The sequence below is a fragment of the Vulpes vulpes genome, chromosome 5, assembly GCF_048418805.1.
Source record: "Vulpes vulpes isolate BD-2025 chromosome 5, VulVul3, whole genome shotgun sequence".
Taxonomy (NCBI): Eukaryota; Metazoa; Chordata; class Mammalia; order Carnivora; family Canidae; genus Vulpes; species Vulpes vulpes.
The window spans coordinates 680,240-697,690 of record NC_132784.1 but is presented as its reverse complement, the minus strand read 5'-3'; the positions used below and the strand labels follow the sequence as shown (position 1 = coordinate 697,690).

Genomic DNA, 17,451 nt, shown 5'->3' with positions numbered 1-17,451 from the left:
GAGCATATAAAACCTACACCCAGCAGAAGAAGAGAGTTAATAAAGATTCGAGGAGAACTCAATGAAATCGAGACCAGAAGAACTGTGGAACAGATCAACAAAACCAAGAGTTGGTTCTTTGAAAGAATTAATAAGATAGATAAACCATTAGCCAGCCTTACTAAAAACAAAGGAGAAAAGACTCAATAAAATCACAAATGAAAAAGGAGAGATCACCACCAATACCAAGGAAATACAAACAATTTTTAAAACTTATTATGAGCAGCTATATGCCAATTAATTAGGCAATATAGAAGAAATGGACGCATTTCTGGAAAACCACAAATTACCAAAACTGGAACAGGAAGAAATAGAAAACCTGAACAGGTCAATAACCAGGGAGGAAGTTGAAGCAGTCATCACAAATCTCCCAAGACACAAAAGTGCAGGCCAGATGGCTTCCCAGGGGAATTCTATCAAATGTTTACAGAAGAAACAATATCTATTCTACTAAAGCTGTTCCGAAGGACAGAAAGAGATGGAGTACTTCCAAACTCGTTCTGTGAGGCCAGCATCACCTTAATTCCAAACCCAGACAAAGACCCCACCAAAAAGGAGAATTAGAGACCAATATCCCTGATGAACATGGATGCAAAAATTCTCACCAAGATACTAGCCAATAGGATCCAACAGTACATTAAGAAGATTATTCACCTTGAACAAGTGGGATTTATCCCTGGGATGCAAGGCTGGTTCAACACTCATAAAGTGTCCATTGAAAGATGATGGATAAAGAAGATGTGGTCTATGTATACAATGGAATATTCCTCAGCCATTAGAAATGACAAATACTCACCATTTGCTTCGATGTGGATGGAACTGGAGGGTACTATGCTGAGTGAAATCAGTCAATCGGAGAAGGATAAACATTATATGGTCTCATTCATTTGAGAATATAAAAAATAGTGAAAGGGAATAAAGGGGAAAGGAGAAAAAATGAGTGAAATATCAGGATAACAGAACATGAGAGACTCCTAACTCTGGGAAACAAACAAGGGGTAATGGAAACGTAGGTGGGCGGGGGGTTGGGGTGACCTGATAATGGGCACTGAGGGGAGGACTTGACAGGATAAGCACTGGGTGTCATGCTATATTTTGGCAAATTGAACTCCAATAAAAAAGACAAATGTCGTATAATATCACATGTATTTATAACATTTAAGAAACAAAACAAATGAGCAAATAAACAGAAACTAGTAACAGACTCATAAATACAGAGAACTGGTGGTTGCCAAAGAAGAGAACGGTGAGGCAATGGATGAAATAGGTGCAGGGGATTAAGAGGTAAAAACTTCCAGTTATAAAATAAATAAATCCTGTGGATAAAAAGCACAGTGTAGGGTATATAATCCATAATATTGTAACAATTTTTTAAGGTGACAGATGGTAACTACACTTATTGTGGTGAGAATTTCATAATGTATGTATTCGCCAAATCACTATGTTGTCCACCTGAAAATAATATAATATTGTATATCAACTATACTTCAATAAAAAATGATTAAAGTACTGAAACAGATGATAAAAGTAGGTAAAGAAAAAGAGCAATGTAAAGGTAAAAGTATGGGTAAGAAAACAGACATTCCTTCTTCTCTTGAGATTTCTAAATTATGTTTCGATGTTTGGAACAAAAATTATAACATTACCTGATGTGATTCTCAATGTATTTAGATAAATATTTAAGATAATTATATTATAAACAGAGGAGGAAAAGGAAGTAAGGTTTCTACACTCTTTTTAAACTGATAAAGTGTCCATATGAATCAACCTTGGTAAGCTTGTATATACAATCTTGTATACTGTATTGTATAAACAACGTAATATCTAGACAACCACTAAAAATTATAAAACGAGATTCAAATATGCTATGGATACATAAAAATGGAATTCTCAGAAATATTTAAGCAACCCACAGGACTGAAGGAAAAAGAACACAGAAACAACAAAAAGAAATAGAAAAAAAATAAAAATAAAAATGCAGATTTAAGCCTTAAGACTTAATTTAAACTGTCAATGGTACATGGTTAAAAGACCAACTAAAAACAGAGAAAGGCAAAGTGGGTTAAATATACAACCAAGTATATGCTGGCTCATTATATTTGAAACTCATTTCAAATATAATAATGTAGGTAAGTAGGCTGAAATAAAAAGGATGGAAAAAGTAGCTAGTGAGCATATGTAGAAAGCCAGCCCAATCTGTAGGCAAGAAGACACAAAGAAATGGAAAGACAGTCCCTGCTCATGGATAGGAATAGTTAATATTACTAAGGTGTCCATACTACTCAAAACCACCTACAGATTCAATACAATCCCTTTCAAAATTCCAATGGCATTCTTCACAGAAACAGAAAAAACAATTCTAAAATTTGAATTGAACCACAGAACACCCCAATAGCATAAACTATCCTGAGAAAGAACAAAGTTAGAAGGATCACACTTCCTGATTTCAAATTATACTATAAAGTCATAGTAATTAAAATAGTAAGGTGCTGGCACAAAAATAGACACACAGACAAATGTAACAGAATAGAGAGTTCAGAAATAGCCCCGCACTGCTATTTGACAAGGTGGCCAAGAACATCCACTTAGGAAAGGATAGTCTTTTTAATAAATGGTGTTGGAAAACTGGACAGCCACATGGAGAAAAAGGAAATTGGACCCCATCTTACAGCACTCATAAATTAACTTGAAATGGATTAAACATATAAACAGAAATCCTGATAGAGTAAAACTCCTAGAAGAAAACATAAGGAAGAGAGAGAGCCTCCTTGGCATTAGTCCTAGCAACAATCTTTTGAATATGACACCAAAAACACAAGCAATAAAAGCAGATGTCAACAAGTGAGACCACATCAAACTAAAAAGTCTTTGCACAGCCAAAGAAAAAACTAATAATAAGACAACCTACAAAATGGGAGAGAATATTTACAAACCATATATTGGATAAGGAGTTAAAATCCAAAATATATAAAGAACTCATACAACTCAATAAAAGAATAACCAAACAATCCAATTTTTAAAAATGGGCAGAAGAATCGAAAGAGCACATTTTTCAAAGAGAACATACAAGTGGCTAACAAGTACATGAAATGATGCTCAGGGAAATGCAAATCCAAACAATGAGATATCAGTGTTAGAATGGCTATCATCAAGAGGATAAGAGATAACAAGTGTTAGTGAGGATGTAGAGAAAAGGGAACACTGAGCACTGTTGGTGGGAAAGTAAATTGGTGCTAAAGAAAACAGTATGGAGGTTCCTCAGAAAATTCAACATAGAAATACCGTATTATCCAACAGTCCCACTTTTGGGTATATATCCAAAGGAAATGGAAATAGGATATTGGAGAGATATTTGCACTGCCATGCAAGTATTGCAGCATTATTCACAGTAGTCAAGATATGGGAACAACCTAAGTGTCCATCAGTGGATGAATGGATTAAGAAGATGTGGCATATATAGATAATGGAATATTATTCAGCCATGGGAAAGAATAACATCCTGCCCTTTGTGACAACACGAATGGAACTTAGGGGCATAGTGTGAAGTGGGATAAGTTAAAGAAGGACAACTACTGTATGGTATCACTCATATGTGGAACCTAAAAAATCTGAACTCATAGAGTCAGGAGGTAGAACAGTGGTTACCAGGGGCTAAGGAGTAGAACTGGCTGATGTGGTTAAGGTGTACAAACTTGTACCTGGTAGATGAATAATCCTGGAGATCTAATGCACAGAATAGTGAGGGCAATAAAAAATACTGTGTTATAAACTTCAAAGTTGCTAAGAGGCGAGATCTTGAATGTTCTCATTACAAAAAAGAAATGAGAATTATGTGACATGATAGAGGTGTTAGCTAACGGTGGTAATCAAATTGCAATATATAATTCCATCAAACCAACACATTATGCACCTTAGACTAATGCGGTGTTATGTCAAGTATATCTTATTTTTAAAAAACCCTCTCAATACACCACTGTAAAAAGTAACATTCAATTAGAGAATGAGAAAGCCATGAAGAGACATTTCACTGAAGAAGATATATATGCATGACAAATGCTATAGGTTGAAGGTTTGTCCTCAAAAAATTCATATGTTGAAATTCTAACTCCCAGGGAAGGTGGGGCCCTTTGGAGGTGATTAGTCCATGAGAACAGATCCCTCTTGGATGGGATAAGTGCCCTTATCAAAGAGGCCACACAGAGCTCCTTGTTCCTTCTGCTTGTGACATTACAGTGAGAGGATAACCATCTAGGAAGCGGGCTCTCACTGGACGCCAAACCTGCTAGCACCTTGATCTGGATTCCTCAGCCTCCAGAACTGTGAGAAATACATTTTCTGTTGTTTTTTAAGCTACCCAGTCTGTGATATTCTGTTACAGCAGCCTGAGCTAAGACAGCAAATAGGCACATGAGAAATGTTCAACTCACTAGCCCTTAGGGAAAGGTAAAATCACAGTCACAATGAGATATTACCACATGATGGTTAGTACACATAAAATGAAAAATATCAAAATTCCAAATGTTGGCAAGGATGCAAAGAACCAGATCTCCTATAGTTTGATGGTGGAAATGTAAAATGGGATAGCCACTCTGGAAGATTTGGCAGTTTCTTAAAAAACTGAAAATATGGGGATCCCTGGGTTGCTCAGTGGTTTGGTGCCTGCCCTTGGCCCAGGGTGCGATCCTGCAGTCCCCGGATGAGTCCCGCATCGGGCTCCCAGCATGGAGCCTGCTTCTCCCTCTGCCTGTGTCTCTGCCTCTCTCTCTCTACGTCTATCATAAATAAATAAATAAATAAATAAATAAATAAATAAATAAATCTTAAAAAAAAGACTGAAAATATACTTAACTATACAACTCAGCACCCACACTGATGGGCATTTATCCCAGAGGAATGAAAACTTTTATCCACCCCAGACCTGTTCATGAATGGTTATAGAAGCTTTACTTGCAATAGACCCAAAACTGGACACAACCCAAATGTCCTTCAGTAGGTAACTGGTTAAGGAGAAAAACAGTAAAGCCACACCATGGAATAGTATTCAGCAATGAAAAGGAATGAACTATGGATACGCACAACAGCTTAATAAAAATCAGTGGATTTATGCTGAATGAAAAAAAGCCATTCTCAAAAGGTAAGATTTTTGAAATGACAAAATCATAGAGATGGAGATCAGATTCATGATTGCAAGTAGTCAGGGAAGAGGAGAAAGGGTGTGACTGTAAAGGAGTGTAGCATGAAGGTAATGGAATAGTGTCTATCGGGCTCATGGTGGTAGTCATATAAATCCACATGTGTGATAAAATGACATAGAGTCATACACCCATTCTACCCATGTCAGTTGCTGGCTTTGATATTGTTCTATATTTATATAAGATGTTACATTTGGGGGCACCTGGTTGGCTCAGTCGGTTAAGCACCTGCCTTTGGCTCAGGTCATGATCCCAGTGTCCTGGGATCAGGCCCCCCATTAGGCTCCCAGCTCATCAGGGAGTCTGCTTCTTCCTTTCCCTTTGCCCCTCCCCACCCCATGCACAAGTGTTCTTTCTCAAATAAATAAATAAACAAGTAAATAAATAAATAGATAGATAGATAGATAGATAGATAGATAGATAGATAATCTTTAAAAAAAGATGTTACATTTGGGGAACTGGATGAAGGAAGCATAGACTGGATCTCTCTATATTGTTTTTCAACTTCCTGTGAATCTATAATTATTTTAAAATGAAATGTTTAAAAAAGAGCCAGAAAGAACAAGAAAAAGCAACTCTAATTAAATATGTGCTAACAGAAAAATTTTAAAATAAAGTTTTAAAACAATAGCAACAATATTGAAATAAAACAAGAATTATAAGATTTTAACGTTCACTACTGATAGAGATGTGGATAACTATAGGAAATATTATAACCTTTTTAGAAGCATCTGGAATCTATTAAAATATACAAATGTTTATGATTTTTGACAATTCCATTCAAGATTCTCTATTAATCTATAGGGTTATATATAAAATCACATTTACTAAAGGAATATTTGCAGGTTCCAGGAACAGGAAAAGTGTGTGGCTATCTATGGGTGAAAAAAGGAGCAAATTTTGGCACCTTCACAGCATGGAATATTATGCAGCCATTACTTACAATTACAATGTGTACATATTTCCATGAGTGTTGTTAAGGGATAAGTGTAAGATACAGGAAAAGGTGTTTGTATAGGTAGGAACACATATATACATATATCTATTTTTATATGATTATAAGAGTATGGAGAAAATACAGAATATGATTCACTAGGCTGTAGGCATGGGCTAATGGGGGACTACAATCAGGTGTTGCTGAGGTGGGAAGAGGGATAATGGTAGCATCTTTATTAAAAACAGCAAGAGTGATATCCTGTTTGTGTCAAATTATAGGTGTGGCTTTGTTTCGATGTGTTTGTATAAAATGAAGAATAAAGGAATGGTCACCAAAATATTAGGCTGATTACCACAAAGTGGTAGGATTACAGAAAATTATGTTCTCTATATTTTCATGTGCTGTTGGAATTCTTTATAATGAGCACATATTCTTTATAATGAGTTCATATAACCAGAAGAAAGCCATTTTTATTACAAAATAAAATTAGAGAACATTGAAAATATTCAATAGGAAGATTGGAAATATATTTGAGAAAATCTCTCCTCCCCCCAAAATAAACAAGATATAGAAATGAAACATAGAAATGTTAAGAATATTAAAGCCTTGTCAAGGAGTCACAATCTCTAACAGGAATTCCAGGGGGAAAAGAAGAGAAGGAAATTATCAAATTTATTAATTTGATATTAATTTTATACATATTTTGGGATGCCTGGGTGGCTCAGCGGTTGGGCGTCTGCCTTCGGCTCAGGGCATGATCCCACAGTCCCGGGATCAAGTCCCACATCGGGCCCCCTGTATGGAGCCTGCTTCTCCCTCTGCCTACGTCTCTGCCTGCCTCTCTCTCTATGTCTCTCATGAGTAAATGGATGAAATCTTAAAAACAACAACAACAACATATTTTTTCCCAGTACTGAAGGTGAAGAGACTCTAGATTTAAAGGATACACTGAATGTTTAATGCAATGAACGAAAAGAAACTCACATCCAGAATTTCACTAGGAAATTTCATAACACCAGGAATAAAAGAGAATCATAAAAGTTTCTAAAGAAAAAACAAATGAACCAAGCTAGGCAGGACTGGTTAGAACAACATTATCACCCTTCTTGCCAGCAGCATTTGACATTAGAACATAGTGTTGTGATGCCTTCACCTTTTAGAAGGGTTATTTCAACCTAGAATTCTATACAAAGCCCAACTATCCATCAAGTATGAAAATAAAAGGGTATTTCTTTTTAGACATGCAAAAACTAAAAAACAATTCCTCCTACATGCCTTTTCTTAGGAAGTGAGTGAGGGATGTTCTTGCACACAATAAAGGAGTAAGGAAGACCCAGGATCCAAGAAACAGGAAATCAGAGTTTAAGAAAACTATGTGGAATTAGTGGGGACAACTAATCCAAATTATAGCAGGAGTTCAGAGGCCTCACTCTGGAAGGAAGGTTTCTAGGAGAAAGGAGAGACTTGATAGAATGCTGGTATGTTTGAATATTTGGAAAATAGTTTATAAGTGATCTTACAGCCAGATTTAAGGATAGATTTATAGAAAATCACACATATGAAAAATTCAATAATTATTAACTACAGGAAACAAACACACAAAAAAGTCACTGTAGTCTATTGCTTGGATTTACATTGAAGAATATTTTCATTTCCATAAGGACATAAACACATATAAAGACAATTGCTGGGTCATATGGTAAACCCGGGTTTTGTCTAATTGGAAATTGTCAGACCTTTTTTCCAGAGTGGCTGTACTGTTTTACATTCGCATCAGAAAAGTTTGAGAATATTCATAATGTATTCCCTCCACTCCACCTCATTTAAAATCTCTAAGTAGAAGCAGTACCTTGGATCCTTGCTTTCAAAGTCAGAATGGGGGAAGGTCAAGAAAACTATCCAGCATTCATTCATGAAGTTGATATTCTACCTAGTGGAGGCCTAAGAGATCACCTTGTCTGACCCTTGCAGATAAGGAAACGAGAGTCCCAGTGAGGTCTTATAACAAGATTCAGGGTTAGGAAGCAACAAAGTGGGAATCAGGCATGCACAGGTGTTTGAAACTTCTAGCTTTTCCCCATTTCTCTCACCCACCTCCAGATCTTTCTCATCTTAGTCTCTCTTGATCTTGGTCTTCCTCTTAAGCCCCCTTAGCTAGGAGCACAAACCCATGTGTGCACAAATTAGATTATAGATAAGCTGCTGAGCTTGCTTGCCTGGAATCATAGATTCTTTGTCCCTAAACCTGAATTTCAAAAAGAAGAAATGTTTACATGTAAATGGCACCTTTCATGCCCAAAGACTGCCTCCTCTTGTTTTTCCATCACACAAACCTGCTGTGCTGTCCCAAGTATGAGGTGACATTGTGGAGGGTTTAATTTTATGGCAGTCTGTAGGTGACAGGAGTCTTCAACATTGCTGAAATGTTGGGCTGGGCCTGAAAGGCCTCCTTTTCTGGCTTCTCATCACCCAAGGCTTGGCTCAAATCCTTAGACTTCAAACTTGTAAGCTAAGAGAGCCCCACCCTTACAACCCCCAACTCTCTATCCCATTAATTTTTTACCTACATTTTCATTTTTTTTACAGTCTCTTCAACATCTTAAATAATCCTATTTGCTCAATTATTTATTTACTCCCGCCGTACTTGATCCTCCTTTGAAGACAGAAATCTTTACATATTCTTTCACATTGTATCCACAACATCTAGAATATTGCCTGGTACATAACTGGCACTCAGTAAGTGTTTATCATATTGAAGAAGAACCAGGTGGGAGGGTTTGCTCAGCTGGACAGCAGCTTCCTATACAGCTATGGTGATGAGACACTGAACTGGCACAGGATGGAAAAACCAACCAATAGAACACAAAAGCCAGTTTTAGGCATCTCAGAAATCTAAATGTAAAAAAAAAAAAAAAAAAAAGATCAGAAATCTTTGTTAAGAGTTATTTAGGGGAGGGGCATCCATGTGGCTCAGTGGTTGAGCATTTGCCTTTGGCTCAGGGTGTGATCCTGGGGTCCTGGGATTGAGTCTCACATCAGGCTCCCCACAGGAAACCAACTTCTCCCTCTGCCTATGTCTCTGCCTCTCTCTGTGTGTGTCTCATGAGTAAATACATAAAATCTGTTTTAAAAAGTTATTTAAGGGATTCTACTCATCTGAGTTTGGAGTATAGAAAGTGAGGATATACTTGAAAACATTAAAATTAAGGACTTCCGTTCATCAAAAGATACCATTGCAGAAGAAAAAATAGAAGCCATGGAGTGGGAAATGATATTTTTGGCACATTTAATCAATAATGGGGTTGTATCCAGAATATACACCATCAGCAAGAAAAAGGCAACCTTACAGACAAATGGGCAACAAAACAGGTCAGACATGTCCCCAAACAGGATATCCAAATTGGCAGAAAGCATATGAAGGGTGCTCAGCGTCTTTAGATGTAGAGGAAATGACAATGAAGGCTACAACGGACACCGTAAAGGTTGGCAGGGTTAGTGTCAGAGAGAAGGGATGGTGCACTGAGCAGGAAGGGATGGGAGCCAGGGTAGGGTGGGGTTTCTTAATGGGTGGAGGTTACTTGGTTTTTGTTTTACATGTTATCTGTACATTGTGCATTAGGCTTTTCTGTATGCTCTGAATTTCTCAAGAGAGCTTTATTTTTTTTTATTTTTTAAAATAAATTTATTTTTTATTGGTGTTCAATTTGCCAACATATAGAATAACACCCAGTGCTCATTCCGTCAAGTGCCCCCCTCAGTGCCTGTCACCCAGTCATACCCCCCCACCCCCTTCCACCACCCCTAGTTCGTTTCCCAGAGTTAGGAGTCTCTCATGTTCTGTCTCCCTTTCTGGTATTTCCCACTCACTTTCTCTCCTTTCCCCTTTATTCTCTTTCACTATTTTTTATATTCCCCAAATGAATGAGACCATATAATGTTTGTCCTTCTCCGACTGACTCATTTCACTCAGCATAATACCCTCCAGTTCCATCCACATCGAAGCAAATGGTGGGTATTTGTCGTTCCTAATGGCTGAGGAATATTCCGTGGTATACATAGACCACAGCTTCTTTGTCCATTCATTAAGAGAGCTTTAAAGAAAAAATGTGGGATGCAAAATCATAGAAAATTAAAGCCTAAGCCTCTATAGATGGCATTACCACAAACATGATAAATGTATAAAACTCTTATAGAAGAGAATCTGGCAGAAAATTTAACAAAATATCAAAAGTGGCTGTCTTAGGGTATTAGAATACAAGAACCCTTGCTCCTTAACTGGCTGTGGGAGGAAGAAATGGGAAGGCCCCCGGAATTCCTTGCTGCTTCCATCACTGCCTGCTTTCCCCCCAGCAGCCACAGGACGGAGCCTTCATATCTCCAGGCTGAGTTCCACGTCCTGTGACTGCTCTGGGCTTCCGCGAGAGAGCAAATCTCCAAGTTTTTCTCCCCTTCCCAATCCTGTGAACTGTGTTCACTTATCTACTTATGCTACTTTCTTGTCTTCCTACATGTTCTGATGTGCAAGCACACTAGGTCTTCCCCCTCCTCCAGGTGTAGTATAAGGAAGGAGCGGCTGTGGTAGGCCTCAGGCAAGCATCTGGAAGGTGCCCAAGAAAGGGCCAGGCATGAAGTAGGTGACCACTGTCAGCAGGAAAACAAAAGAGCAGCAGATACATGAACGCGAGGGAAGTGCGTGGGAGACCCACAGGAGTCCCTGGATGGCTGCCATGCAGAGGAGGGAGGGCACAGACGCAGAGCAGCGCGACTGGCCGCTGGAAGAGGGCTCCCTCAGGGAGGGGCTCAGCAGGAAGCAGGGGCAGCCAGGCCTGCACTGGCTGGCTCTGCCTGGCGACTCGCACGGAACTTGAGGTCCTTGCACGTCAACACAGTGCTCAGCACAGGTGAGACACCACATACCATTTGTCTAAAGAAGCGAAGGGGTAAAGGGCACACAGATGCAGGGTTGGGCAGCACATAGACAGGTTTTCCTTCACACTCCCAAGGGTTTTCTTTCTGGAATTTCAAGAAAGCTACGTCCTTCTCAGGGCAGTGACTCATGAGAAAACTCAAGCGTGTATACCCTGTCCTGTGCCTGACCCAGCACCACGTTACCCTGTTCTGGGTAGATGCCGTTGCTTTGGGAGAGAGACCATTTTATTTTACAAATTCAGAAGCACCAACAACGATCTCTTTACTGAAATAAGTTCAACTGTATCAGACCTAAATTTAAAAAATAAAAAGATTAAAAAGAGTAGAAGACAAAATAGGGAGATTTCTTTTTTAAAAGTTTCGCCGTGGGGAAGGGCGCAGGTGACACGAAAAAGCCTGCATCGACCACCTGATAGAAGATGGGCAAAGACTATGAATAGGCAGTTGACAGAAAAGGGGATTCAAATAGCAAGGGGAAAAAAAAAGACAAAAAATTATAGTGAAATGTCGATTCCTACTCGTTTAGCAAATCCCCAGAAGTTGGTCATACACTGTATTGACCAGAGTCGGGACGCTCTAGGAGTGTTAGATGGTACAGTCTCTCTCCACGGAAGGCAAATTGGCCTTCCTGCTTCACCTCTCCCCTCACTTAGGAAAATTTCCCATGTGGTTCCCGCCTCTCGTATTTAGAAGTAAATAAACAGGTTGGTGTGAGCCACAGGTAACTCACCTCACTCCCAGGAAGGTCCCTGAGTGAGGGTGCGATGCTCAGGCCATGGTGATTCCAGCATGTTTTCCTGCTCTCTTCCTTCTGGTCATCTTGGTCTAGTGTCTGCAGAGAAAGTAGGAGGCTTGCTCGGGTCTTGAGGGTCTTGGGCCTTTCGGAAGCCTCTGAGTTGTTAACCACATCAGTGGAGCTTCCAAGAGAAACCATGGACACAGCACTGCTCCTGCCTGAGTACTGGAGATCAGCCCGATGAACACCAGGCCTGGGGCTCCGGGGCTTGGGACTCATGGGTTTGCAGGGCGTGCCTTGGCTTCCACATGCCAAGCAACAGGCAGACCTAGAGGGAAGGGTGCAGCTGATCCCAGCCTGCTGGGTATGAGGGCTGGTGGGAGACATCAGCCAGGACTTTTCAGGAAAGATACCTGAAGTTAGGTACCTACCACTTTCCCGGGGGCTTGTGCATTTGATGTTTGGCTCACTTTTTCTCCTGTTATGTGGAGAGACCAAACTGCTGGATGTCAAAGGTGTGGGGAGATGTGGAAGTGACCAGTGATCTCCAAAAACACAGCCTTCCTGGTCTTGTACCTGTTCCTCACAGTGACTGTTGGGCCCTGGTGGAGAAGGTCTGAATGGATTCAAGATTTCCTGTCCTGGAACCAGACTAACTAAGGGCCTTTTTGTGCCTTCTGCATCTTTGCTTTTCAGAAATGCACACCAGGAACTCTGCCATGGCCTACTCTTCTCCTTCCGGCCCTTGACAAAACCTAGAGAACAGTCATCAGTATTCTCTTTTTCTAAAACCCTTGACTCAAAAAAGTTTGCAAAGGTCTTATGAGCTAAGGCCAACCGTGCTCTGAACCTTTTCTCTGGAGTTTTGAGTCTCTTGGCATCACAGCTTTCTGAGGACAGTGTTCTGCTACCAAGGTCCCCTGGCGTCTCCACATTGTCCCCTTCTCTCAGCCCTGCTCCCTGGAGGAAGACCTTCTGAGAGGCGCCTGTACCCACTCGGTGTGTAGGAGGTACGTCCCAGCCAGCTGCATTCTGCCAGCAGGCCGTAGGGTCAGGACTGTCCACGGCCAGCTCCCGGAGGCCCGAAGAACCTGTGGTTGGGGCAGGGGTGCTGGGTCCCTGTGCACCGGCGTCCCTTCCTGGGCCCTTGGTAACCGTAGGCTTGCTTTTTCTGAGGGAAGTCACCTTAGGAAATGTCAGGCGCTTCCCAGGCTCCTGCGAAGTCTTGCAGGGGCAGAAGGATGGGCCTGGTGGTGGGAGAGCTTGGGCGGGGGCAGAGGCCGGGGTGCCACATTCCTTCTCTGGGTCCTCTGCTCCCCCAACCCCTCTCCCGGCCTTGGGGCTCTGTGCCCTTTGGCTCCCAGTGTGATGAAGGCCCTGGTCCCCGTGTATACCTTCAGGATAGGGGCCAGGCACACCAGCAGCTTCTTCCCTGTCTGCCTTAGTGCCAGGAGTCTGGCTTGCCCCAGGCAGGTTCTCTTCTGCAGTATCCCCTGTGCTCAGACTGCCCTGGGCCAGCTCCTGGGGAAAAGTCTCTTTGCCCAAGGGCCTCTCCTGGGGGGCAGCCGAGGGCAGCAGACCTGGCGTAAGTTCTGTGGCCTGGGCCCTCTGCCAAAGACTCCCATGGTCACGTCCTAGGCCGCTGCATGCAGACAGCTTGCACTCACTGCCACAGGTCTGTGGTTTCCCAGACCCGGAAGATTCAGAGGGTGTCACTTCAGCACTACGAGGAGATCGTGGTCTTTTCTCCAGAAACTCAGGCTGTGTTTCTGAAAGAGGACCCGCTCTCGTCCTGGTGGCCTGCGGGCCTTTCTGCTCAACAGTTATAATGAGGAGCGTACACCCGCCCCTAGGCCTGCCTGCTGTGGGCTCTAGCTTCAGGCCCTCAGAAGGGGGCTGCACACCAGCCTCCAGCCCCTGCTCACACTCATCCCCACCGCTGCAATGAGGCACAGTGGCTGCTGTCGTTTCTGAAAACTCTGGTAAGGCACTTTTGGTGCAGTTGGAGTCTAGTACCATCGCGTCTTCCACTTCCTTCGAAGTGTCTGTGGCACTTGCTATCAGGGTGGTCTCTGGAGCAACTGAACAGTTACCCACTTTGCAGCAACCCATCCAGTCTGTTCCACACCTGCAACCTGCTGTTGCTGGAATGAAGTGGGACCTTGGCCCTGACAGGTGCTTTCTTTTCTCACTGAGAATGGACTTTGATCTGTAACTACTGGTTTGGTTTCCTGCTTCAACAGAAGTGTCCTGAAGGTGCTTTTGTCTGTCACTCACATCAGCAACGTTTGGTGCAGGGCCAGTGCCCCGGGGCTCCTGTTGCAGGCTTTCGGGTCTGTGTTCCGACTTGCACTCTGTGGGCGCCGGTGCTTCCTCTGTGCTAAGGCTCACAGACTTTGCAGGAAGGCATGAAGAGACTGGGCAGCATCTAAAATCCTGTCCCAACTGGTTTTCCAAGCAGAGATACTCACAAGGTGTGTCCTGAAAGGCCTTCGTCCAGCTCGGAGCCCTGAGCTTATACTGATCCTGTAAGTAAGCAGAAGGCAAAGGAGGCAGTTGGGTGGGAACAGGGTGAAGAGGGTTTTGCGCTCTTGGATCTTGTTCTGATTTGGTTCCTTCCTTCAGATGAGTCCCAAATTTCACAAAGTTCTGCGTAGGAGGATCCTCAGGGTAACCTACAGGAAACTCTGCTAGGGAACGGGCCCTGGTCAGTGTCCCCATGTGCTGACAGCAGTACTCTGGGGATGTCCTGTCCTTGTCATTAATATTTTCTGGGGCACTATGGTGAAGCTTGGCATGTGGGAGGCAAGATGTCCCTAAAGGAAGCTGGCAAGGGGCATCGGAGCAGGGCTGGGGGCAGAGCAAGCCTGTGTTCTCAGGACCTAGAGTACTTCCCTTCTTTGTCCTGGCTCCCAGAGGGGCTGTGCTATGTAGTGGACCTCTGTAAGGCAGCCCTGGTCCCCTGGCCCAGGTGTGGATATATGGCCAGCTCTGGCCCAGTTCACAGCACCAGTGAAGGAAGGGCCAGGCCACTGGGATGCCCAGACAACTTTCAGACCTGGATTTCTGAAGAGAGAAGATAGAGAATCCCCTAAGGTCCTGTGCAGTCACCACCTTTGCTGGCTGGAGACTGTAGCTGCCTGTGGTACCCTGTGAGCAGTTCGCTGTGTGGTGAGGAGACCCTGCCAGCCAAGACTCTTGCTCTAGGCTGGGAACACCATTGTCCTGGAGGTGTTCTGTCTTCTCTTCTCCAGGTTCTACAGCAAAGTCTTGGAACCCACTTCTGTAGGACTCTTCCTTGAAGTCAAGGGACAAGTCTAGTTTCTCCTTTGGGTCAAGCCCGGGGACACCGGTTGAATGCCGCTCCTGAGGAGGTCTGGGTGCTGGGATGTCAGGGCATCGCCAGTGTCCTTCTCTGTCCACAGGGGTACCACTTAGAGGAAGGCAGATTCCCCCTGTGAGGTCACCAGGCAGGGACTCTGTCGGAAGCACTTTCAAAGGGGTCAGTTTTTGTGTCTGAATGACTTTCACTCTGGTGGGACAGTGTCTCAAAGTCACTGTGGTCTGTTTCCTGGTTCCATGCCTGTTTCTCTGGTTCTGCAGGAGAAGTGGGGAGCTGCTTATCTTCAATTTTTGTCTTCACCTGGCAGGTGTACACCTGGCTCTGGAGTCTGCAAGGGCAAGAAGAAAGGAGTCAGACAAGGCCTCAGGACATTGCACTCATGTTTACATTGCACCAGCCTTTGTCAGAAGGAGGAAGGTTCAGAAACATCTTATTAGTTCCCCATGTGTGCCTAGGAAAGGAGAGGTAAGTATGAAGAGCTACTTTTTATTAACACAGAAAACAAGCGATGAAGCCAAACCCAAACAGTACGGAGAAAATGTAGCACACAGTTAAAGCAATTCTATTAAAAAATCAGAATAGGACAAATGAGCATGTGCAGTTTAAGAATAAATATGTTGTGTGAGTCATGGTGAAAAGCACATCTCTGCCTAATGTTTGCAGCAGTAAATATCCAATTAATATATGTTTGCTTTGTGTTGTTTATTCTTACATAACCAACTGGATTAAAGTCAAGACTCTTACACTTAGAAATGTTTTCTGAGTTAGGTTTGCTGGAGTAATTTAAAAAAAAAGAATTATTGAATTTTAAACACATTTCATGATATTATAAATGCCTAAGACAGCTTTGAGAATAGGAAGAAAAATGGAGAATTGTTTAAGTATTTGCAAATTTTCCTTTTGACATTACACATTTCTTTTTTTAAAAAAAAATATTTATTTGAGAGAGGGAGAGAGAGAGAGAGAGAGAGTGAACAGACGGAGGGGCAGAAGGAGAGGGAGAGAATCCCAAGCAGACTGCCTGCTAAGCACAGACCTGACCCGGGGCTCAATACCACAACCCTGAGATCATGACCTGAGCTGAAATCAAGAGTCAGATGCCAAACCAACTGAGCCACTCAGGTACCCCTGTCTTACACATCTCTTAATCAACTTGTTGAGATATAAATTTATATGCATCTGGTTAAAATAGATGGACCTATGTATTTTGACAAATGTGGACACCCATGTAACTACTATCATAAAAACCTAGAGTATTTCCATTTCTCAAAGAAAAGCCCCTGCCCCTTCCTAGTCATTCTCCACCTCTGTCCTTCTTACTTCGCAATGACGTGTTTTCTACCCTACAGCCTAGATCTCTGTTTTCTGGAGTTTCAAATGATCAGAATATGCAGTTTGTATTCTTCAGGGTCTGGCTTCTTGCTTTCAGCATAGTATTTGAGTTTCATTCACGTATCATGGTTGCAGCATGTGTTGGACAGACAATGCCTTGAATGAGGTGATAATGCTACACCCTTCTTTCAATCACCAAACTCCCCAGAGACTCCTTAGACCAGAGTGGAACAAGCAATTGGCTCCATTTCTAGCTAAGGCTCCTCCACATTAAGTTTTGTACAGAAGCCATTCATTCAGCCAGCCACTCCTAAGCACGTTTCTTAGGACTCGTCATAAGAGATTTCATTACTCCTTAACTGAGAGGAGAAACATGGACAAACACCAAAGCATCCAATATGAAGCTTTTTAAGGCACAAGATAGATTCAGAACATCAGGAATAATATGATAGTATAGCTTCAAATTTGTTGCAAGGCAGGTAGGAGTCCGTCCGGAATATGAAAGGAAACATTAAAAATCAAAGCATTTGGAAAGGAGCGCTGTGTGCTTGCTGTGTGGTATCTGGGGGAGACACCCAGCTAGGAAGCCAGGGTTTCCCAAGTTCCCCAGCGGGAACACAGGGGCAAACTCTGGTCACTCCCAGGTCACCCACAGCCCTGTGAGGATGAGCAAGATGTGGATGTGAACGTGCCTTGGCAAGCACAGAGGCCTGTTGCCGGGAAGGAGAGAAAATGAAGGCCAGCTACAGCTACTGCTCAGTGAGTGCTGCTTTTGGAGCATGTCCACTCCCTCATCTTGCCAACTGAGTTATGAAATCAGGAACGGACACCCCAATGATAGAACATGTGAGCAGTCCTTTTAGCCAGTCATAGCTCGACATAAACTTATAGACTCATAGTGGCATCAATACTCACATGCTTCAAGCCCAGAGAGTTCCAAAAC

At 42.4% G+C, this 17,451-nt stretch overlaps 1 protein-coding gene across 1 annotated transcript in view; it reads right to left on the bottom strand.

The window, feature by feature from the left end:
* Positions 1–15,504, bottom strand: part of LOC140598958 (uncharacterized) — a 56,433-nt gene extending 40,929 nt beyond the window's left edge. Inside the window, exon 1 of the mRNA XM_072757416.1 lies at positions 11,828–15,504. Coding sequence (XP_072613517.1) covers positions 11,828–14,554 — 2,727 coding nt within the window. The 5' untranslated portion in view covers positions 14,555–15,504. The remainder of the gene's footprint in view (positions 1–11,827) is intronic.
* Positions 15,505–17,451: the final 1,947 nt, after the last annotated feature.